The sequence below is a fragment of the Neophocaena asiaeorientalis genome, unplaced genomic scaffold, assembly GCF_003031525.2.
Source record: "Neophocaena asiaeorientalis asiaeorientalis breed wild unplaced genomic scaffold, Neophocaena_asiaeorientalis_V1.1 scaffold78, whole genome shotgun sequence".
In the NCBI taxonomy this organism is placed as follows: Eukaryota; Metazoa; Chordata; class Mammalia; order Artiodactyla; family Phocoenidae; genus Neophocaena; species Neophocaena asiaeorientalis.
This window is the reverse complement of record NW_020175018.1, coordinates 20,078,461-20,086,668: the sequence shown is the minus strand read 5'-3', so window position 1 is coordinate 20,086,668 and position 8,208 is coordinate 20,078,461. Positions and strand designations below refer to the sequence as shown.

General features: G+C 56.5%; 1 protein-coding gene across 1 annotated transcript; it reads left to right on the top strand.

Moving 5' to 3' along the window:
* The first annotated feature begins 407 nt into the window (after positions 1-407).
* On the top strand, positions 408-8,078 carry ZMYND19 (zinc finger MYND-type containing 19). The gene is made up of 6 exons (XM_024762563.1): positions 408-522; positions 1,154-1,213; positions 1,917-2,023; positions 2,625-2,765; positions 7,187-7,367; positions 7,548-8,078. Exons 1-6 carry the CDS (start codon positions 517-519, stop codon positions 7,689-7,691), a joined length of 639 nt encoding a protein of 212 aa, XP_024618331.1. The 5' UTR covers positions 408-516; the 3' UTR covers positions 7,692-8,078.
* Positions 8,079-8,208: the final 130 nt, after the last annotated feature.

Below are 8,208 nucleotides of genomic sequence, written 5' to 3'. Positions count from 1 at the left end.
GGGGCACGGGCAAGGGCCGGGCGGTTTGCGGGCGGCGGGCCGGCGGCCTGGCTCCCGGGGCAGCCCTCCTCCGGTTGTGGCCCGGGACTCCGGCTGTGCGCCGTGGCCGGGGGAGCAGGGGGCTGTGGCTGCGCCTGCGGCCGCGGGGAGCGCAGGCCCTTCCGAGGCGGCGCGCTCGCTCCTCGCCGAGACCTGCGTGTGCGCGCCGCCTGTGCCTGCCGGTCCGTAGTGAGCTTCGGGCAGGGTTCGTGCTGCCAGCGGCGGCCCCGTCTGGCTGAGCCTCAGTGGGCCTCGCCAGAGCAGGGCCTCCCTCTGCTTCTCTCCCTTACCTGGCCCCGCCCTCCGCGTGTTCGAGGCTGGGGCTTCCTGGCACCTGTGGGCATTGAGGCTTGGCTGTTTCCAGGAGCCGGCCGGCCGTGCAGCTGCACCAGCCACGGACCTTACCCTGGATGGGAACCCTGTTCCCATCACCAGCGGCGGAAGCTTCTGGTGGGAGAGAGGAGCAGAGGCAGTCAGATGAAGGTAAAACCGATTCAGATGCTAGAAAAAAGCTTTCCAAGCGAGAATGACACTGGTCCGTTTTGGGGACCGTTTCCTGCCCTTCCTGCAAGGGGACGTGACTTTCTAACTAGGGAAGGGTGGGCTCCCCATCAGCTCTGAGGTCCCTTCTAACTCAGTGACTGATTGCACTAATGTCATCCCTTAAAACTTTTATTTGGAACATTTTAGACAGACAGAGGTAGGAAGGACGATTCAGTGAGCACCTGTGTGAGGACCGCCTGGCTTAATAAATAAAATAAATGTTAACTGAAACCTTCTGCATATTCTGCCTCAATCCCGGCCCCCTCCCTCTACTCCAGTGGCGTCATACTCTTGGACTAGGTTTATCAGCACGTTAAAATGCACAGCTTAGTACTTGTCCAGTCCTGTGGCACTTCTTTTGGTTCTTCGTGAGCAGATGGGAAGTGAAGCCTGATGCCGCGACTCTGCGCAGTCAGGAGTGGGGAAGGACCAAGCTTTGGCACCTCCACCTGCTTTCAGAGTAGACGGCCCCTCGCCTGCTGAGCTCGCTTAGTCTCAAGGGGCAGCTCCTGCTCATTGTCGGTACCTCGTACTGATTCCAAATGTAACGTCTTGAAACGTTAATTTCCAGACCAAGTACACACTGATAGATGAGCAGGACATCCCGCTGGTGGAGGGCTACTCCTTCGAGGTAAGGACGCCGTTCCTTTGCCAGCATGCCCTTAGTCATGCCCAGGAGGGTCACAAGGGGTGGGTTTTCTTCCCTGTGATGTGAGGGCAAGACCTGGTACGTGAGCATCTCAAGCTGTCTGTCTGTCACTGCCCCGTGGAGCCCCCTACCGCCTCTGCGATGCTGGTCTTCCCCCACTTCCGCCTGGTTGCAAGCTCTTCCTGAAAAGGAGACAAATTGTGTCATGTTTGTGATTGAGTTCAGTTGGACAAGCTTCTGTGCCCTGGGAGACTCTCCAGGGCTGCCCCCCCTTCTCTCGCCCTCTGCTGTTCCTACCTGATGAAGCTGTTTGGCCTCTAGTCCTCACCCGCGCACTCCTCCTTCCACGAGTCTGTGGACCCACTCTTACCTCCGATGTCACCCTTTTACACTTACTTGGTCTAGGGCTTATCTTCTTTTTACTGGGTGGGGCTTTTTTTTTTTTTTTTTAAGGGTAGGAAGATTTATTTCTCTGTGTCCACAATGTTTTGCAAACAGTGGTTAGTGACTGTGTCTTGCCTCCACTAGAGGAGGGTGCTTCTTGGTGCCACGTGTCTGGGAGACTCCAGAGACCCCCAGGGTCCCAGGAATAGGCCTGGGATTGTCCCTCTGGCTTGTTTTTTAATTTGGAATGTTGTTGATAATCAGAGGCTTTTTAACAGAGCTTTTTCTTGTTTTCTCTCAGGCCCGGATGGAAGTAGACGCAGATGGAAATGGTGCTAAGATATTTGCATACGCCTTTGACAAGAACCGAGGAAGGGGGTCGGGAAGGCTCCTTCATGAGCTGCTGTGGTGGGTGTTCCAAGCTGCTTGTTTGCCCTGTCGGGTTTGCGCAAGCCCTGAGGTGCACGGGGCTCGTGGAGCCAGCAGACCCCTTGTTGACACATGGTGCCTTCCCCAGGTCTCCCAGTTAATTCTGTGTCATTGTCACTATCCCGGAGGGGTGGCTGCTTTGCGACCTGTGGCACTGGCAGGGCAGCCAGAGAGTCTGCAGGCTGAGCGCCCTTTCTGCTCGGTGTGTTTGGGACACAGCCTCCTCTGGGGGTTGGTGGGGTCTGGCCCCTCCTCTGGGTTGGGGAAGGGCCTTCCTCTCCTCTGTGTGAACAGCGAGGTTCCGAAGTGCTTGGGACCACGCAAGTGGGGTGTCCTCCAGGCTGTGTGTGAGATGGTTTCGGGTTCCCTCCTTGGCTCCCTGCAGCCTAGCTCTTAAATCCAGGGGCTGGGCTGTCCACGTGGCCTGTCCTGTTTGGGCCACAGACTGACATACTTGGGTTCCTCTCTGCAGCCTTGCTCCTGATGGGTCCCGTCGGTGTGACGAGGGACCAGTTCAGGGCACACGGCTGAGGCGTTCAGGAGGGTTGGGAGCCCATCTGGAGCATTGTCTGTTTCCTAGGGAGCGGCACAGGGGGGGCATCGCCCCTGGGTTTCAGGTGGTGCATCTCAACGCTGTCACTGTGGACAATCGCCTGGACAACCTGCAGCTAGTGCCATGGGGCTGGCGGCCCAGAGCCGAGGAGACCTCCAGCAAGCAGAGGTGGGTCTTCTTGGGGCCTGGTGATGTGGCCGAGATGCCCCTGAGGGCGGCCCCTCCAAGCTCACTGCCAAGAGGGGCCCGCGTCTACTCTGTGCTCTGAGGCTTCTGTGGATTTGGTGACCTTGGCCGTTTTCTCTCAGGGTGCGGGGGTCCCCTTTTTTTTCACGGGGGGAGGAGACCGTTTGGAGGCTTATCTTTCTGAATTGTCTCTTGCGGGGAGAGGGGTTGTGTGGGCCGGTCCCCTGTAGGCGGGCAGGACGCCCTGGAGATGTAGGAGCCGTCTCCATCTCAGGGGTGCCCCTGTGCACACAGGTAGATGGGTCTTGCTGTCATGCTCTTTTGTAAGCAGTTTGTCTGGTCAGTGGTTTAAAGGAAGCAGGACAGTGTGGCTCGGGGGTTGGCGACTCGGCCTCCACCTTTCCTTGGTCCTGAGGACTTGGGCGGAGGGGATGCTCCGAGGGCAGTTCCCGTGGCCCCAGGAACAAGCCCCTTGTGACTTCATGGAGCCCTTAGGAAGAGCTGGGGGACCAGCAGGATGGGAGCCAAAATGAGCCAGGGTGTCCCTGGCCACCTGTGCATCATTTAGGGGCTCCCTAGGGCTTCTGTGCGTCTCCTCGGGCCCCTGGGCAGCTTTTCCTGACTTTGGCGGTGCTGGTACTGACTTCCCCTACAGGCAGAAGTCGGTGAGGTCAGTGCGGGGGTGTCAGTGTTTCTTAGGATGGAGACTGGGTGGCATCTTTGCAGTGGTCACCACTGGGGTCTTGGCAGAGCCCCATGCACTGGAGGTAGGAAATGGCGGGATTGCCCGGCCAGCTGGGCTTGCTGGTGGGGGATGGTCCCCAGGTGTAAGAAGGCCACATCCAATCTGATGCTGCTATAGCTCTGGAGGGGTATCCATAACTCTGTAAGAGGGGAGGGGGTGGGTCTCCAGGCGTTGGGGGTCTCTGCTCTGTTGTTAGAGGCTGATCCTAAGACCCCCTCCTGAGGGAGGCTGATCCTCTTGTGGTAGCTGGGTTAGGATTTTCATCTTCCTGGAGGTTACGTGAGTCTAGACTTCTGGTTGCAAGTGACAGAAACTAAGCCCAATTTCGCTGAAGCAAAGATAGGACCCTTAATGGCTCCCCTGCTGAGATGCGGAAAGCCACAAAGCCACCTCCAGGTCTCAGGAGCGGCTGCCAGGGCTGCACACCCGCTTTCCTCAGCCGTGTCTGGTGGCGTGGGGAAGTCAGCTTGTTTTGAGTCACTTCTGTCTCCGTGCTGGGGGCAGGAGGGTTCTTTCATCAACAGAAGGAAGCTTGTGTGTAAGGGCGGCTGATCGGAACACCAGCCTCTGTGGATTTCCCCCAAGTTGTCCAGCACTCACATGGGTTCAGGGCAGGCCTGGGGCTCACCCTCCCTGGCTCCATGCAGGTCTGCTGCTGCCCATTGCAGACACTGGAGGGACACTGCCCACCGTGTCACCCAGCGATGGGTCTGTCTTTCTGGGATCTCAGCATTTGTCCATCTGAGCACCACGTATTGTTGTGAGATGAGGTGACCACGGTTAAGAAGACCTGTTTGGAAAAGGGTCTGTTACACTCAGGGCTGCCCCACTGGTGGTCTCCCCCAGGCCATGGCCCAGCTGCCCCATTCTCCTTGAGAACACTCCCAGGAGGCCCAGGACCACCCCAGGGGCCTCTCCCTGCTGGTCGGCCCAGGGGCAGAGGGGTTGGGGTTGGCCTTAGTTTGCCAGCCTGGGGTCGGCCCGTCAGCAGTCCTCCACCTGTCCGGGCAGAGCCAGCCCAAGGGTGGCCTGAACTCCCCGCTGGCCCGGCGTCACGTATCCTTCCATCTCACTCAGTGGCCTCCACATGGCGGCTCTTTGTAGGAATCACCCCATATGTGAGGCGGGCGGTTTGGCAGCACAGCTCCTGCCAGGCACCTACCTTCTGCTCTGCTTTCCTGGCGTCACTTCAGTGGGGCCACAAGGGCGGCCCAGCCGGGTGGAAGGTGCTCTTTGCAAAGGTGCATTTTCCTCCCTTTCTGCCCTCAAAAGCCGGCTGGGACTGAAACTCACCTCTGTCTTCCAGGACTTCATTGAAGGGCTCAGAAAGTAGCCAGTTTTCTCCCACATCCTGACTTTCACCCTTTTCTTCTTTAAAAAAATCTTTTTATTGTGGCAAAATACAGATAACATTTACTGTCTTAACCACTTTTAAGTGCATGGTTCCGTAGCATTAAGCAAATTCAAATTGTCGTGTGTCATCACTACCATTGTCTCTAGAACTGTCTCATCTTCCCAAACCGAAGCTGTGTCCCCATTAATCACTAATTCCCCACCCATCTCCTCTGCCAGCCCCTGGTGCCTACTGTTCTGTGAATTGACAAGTCCTTGGACCTTATCTGAGTGGATTAATATGGCATTTGTCTTTTTGTCTGCCTTATTTCACTTCGCCTCATTTATGTCTTTGAGGCTCATCCATGTCATAGCATGTGTCAGAATTTCCTTCGTTTTTAAGGTTCAGTAATACTCCATTGAGTGTGTGTGTGTGTGTGTGTGTGTGTGTGTGTGTGTGGCACATTTGGTTTATCCATCAGCCATCAGTGGGCACTTGGGTTGCCTCCACCCCTTGTCTGTCGTGAACGATGCTGCTGTGAACACAGTTGTACAAAGAGCTCTTCGAGTCCCTGCTTTTGATTCTTCAGAGTGTGCACCCAGAAGTGGAATTGCAGGATCATAGGATAATTCCATCTACTTCTTGAGGAAGCCCCACGCTGTTGTCCACAGCATCTGCGCCATTTTACCTTCCCCCCAGCAGCGCACCGAGGCCCCGGTGTCTCCGTACCTTCACCAACACTTGTTTTCTGTTTGTTTGATAGTAGCCATCCAGGAGTGTGAGGTGGTCTCATTGCGGTTTTGAGTTGCATTTTCCTGATGATCAGTGATGTTAAATTAAGCATCTTTTCATGTGCTTTTTGGCCATTTGTATGTCTTCTTTGGAGAAATATCTATTCAGATGCTTTACCCTTTTTGAAATTGGGTCATTTGTTTTTTTGGTTGACTTGTAGAGTTCTTTATATATTCTGGGTACAAATCCCCTTATCAGATATATGGTTTGCAAATATTTTCTCCCATTCTATAGGTTGCCTTTTCATTCTATTGATTGTCTATTGATTGTCTCTTTTTTTAAAAGTTTTTATTTATTTATTTATTTATTTAGGCTGCATTGGGTCTTCATTGCTGTGCGCAGGCTTTCTCTAGTTGCGGTGAGCAGGGGCTACTCTTTATTGCTGTGTGCGGGCTTCTCACTGGGGTGGCTTCTCCTGTTGCAGAGCACGGGCTCTAGGTGTGTGAGCTTCAGTAGTTGCAGCATGTGGGCTCCGTAGTTGTGGCTCTCGGGCTCTAGAGCGCAGGCTCGGTAGTTGTGGTGCACAGGCTTAGTTGCTCCGCGGCACGTGGGATCTTCCCGGACCAGGACTCGAACCTGTGTCCCCTGCACTGGCAGGCGGATTCTTAACCACTGCACCATCAGGAAAGTCCCTGATTGTCTCTTTTGATGCACAAAATAATTGACTTTTCATGGAGTCCAATTTGCCTATTTTTTCTCTTGTCACTGTGCCTTTGGTGTCATATCCAGGATTATTGCCAAATCCGATGTTGTGAAGCTTTTGTCCTGTTTTCTCTGAGAGTTTTATTGTTTGGGGTCTTACATTTAGGTCCTTGATCCATTTTGAATTAATTTTTGTCTGTCACATTAGAAGAGGGTGACCCTTCCTTTTTTCTTTTTTTTTTTGGAAGTATAGTTGATTTACAGTGCTGTGCCAGACCCTTCCCTTTTTTATCCAAGTCCCTCCCGGCCCGGTCTCCAGAGAGGGTGGGTGGGTTGAAGGGGATGGTCCACCCATCCGTTTGCTCTCGAAGTGCGGGAGGTGCCTCCTTTGGAGGCCAGCCCCAGGGCGGGCCGCTCATTGCCTTGTGCTCACCCCACCGCCCGTGCCTCTTGTGGGGCAGTTGCGGGCACTTACAAGCTTCTGGCCCTGTCCAGCAAGAGAAGTGTTCGGGGGGTGTAGAGCAGCTCACAGCAATCGGGCAGGCAGGCCAACCAGAGGCAGATGTGGGCGCCCTCGGGGCCGTGAGCACGTGATCTCCGTGCCTGTCTTGTGTGCAGCCGTCCCAGGCGTTGGGGAGATTGACGAGCAAGGCAGACAAAGCCCTGCCCTGTGCCTTTTAGTGGGAAGATGAAACAGGCTACATACTGGATGTTCCAGAGAGGTGAGCCCAGGCAGTGGGGTGGGCCAAAGGAGAGTCAAGCTGCAAAGCTGGGGGCGGGGCAGCCTGAGAAGAGGAAGCAGCTGGTCCACCCTGGGGTCACTCATTGTCACCTCCATACCTTGACCCTTCCTGGCCAAGGCATCCTGAAGCGCCTGCTTCTCTCTTTAAGGGAGCAAAGCTTATACTGGCTGGCGATTCAGCAGCTGCCCACGGACCCCATAGAGGAGCAGTTCCCCGTCCTGAACGTGACCCGGTACTACAACGCCAATGGGGACGTGGTGGAGGAGGAGGAGACGTCCTGCACCTACTACGAGTGCCATTACCCGCCCTGCACCATGATGGAGAAGCAGGTGCGCGGTGGGGGAGCCGGGCCTCCCCTAGGACTGCCCTCTCGCGGCTTCTCCCCTGCGGTGGCCGTTCCTTTGTCACTGCCTGACCGGGGCCCAGACCCTTCGGCCTCGGCGCACGGGCGGCCAGGTCCTCGCAGGTCTGCCGTGTGACCGGAGCGCTGCTCTTCTGTGTCCTTTCAGCTCCGGGAGTTCAACATCTGCGGGCGCTGCCAGGTGGCGCGCTACTGCGGCTCCCAGTGCCAGCAGAAGGACTGGCCGGCCCACAAGAAGCACTGTCGGGAGAAGAGGCGCCCCTTCCAGCACGAGCTTGAGCCGGAGCGATGACCGGGCGGTCAAGTGGCTTCTGATCTCCCCGGGCTGCGGGCTCTGCGGGCAGCTGGACCGGGGCCACCAGAGGGGCTGTTCCTGCACCGGCTCCGCCACCGGAGGCCCCCCCCCACCGCACCCCGCGGAGCAGAGACAGCTGGGAGGCCCCCCGGGACGCTTCTCATTATTTATATGTTAATATGTTTGTAAACTCATGTACAGTTTTTTTGGGGGGGAGGCAGCGGGAGGGTTAGAAAGTACAAATAGGGTCATTTGCTGTAACACTCACTTTCCGGGCGGCTGAGCCGAGGAGGGCGGCCCGCCCGGGTTGGGGCAAAGTAAAGGGTGGGACCGCCCGGAGTCCTGGCTGCTGTCTGCTCTCCGCCTCGGCCGGCATCCGTGGTGTGGGTGCGGGTGCGAGGGCTGCCGTCCCCACCCCCAGGCTGCGTGGGAGCGGGAGGGAGACCCAGACGTGTCCCTGTCCTGCGGCAGGAGCTGCTGAGGGTTGTTAGTTGCTTGGCCCCTGTTCTCAACC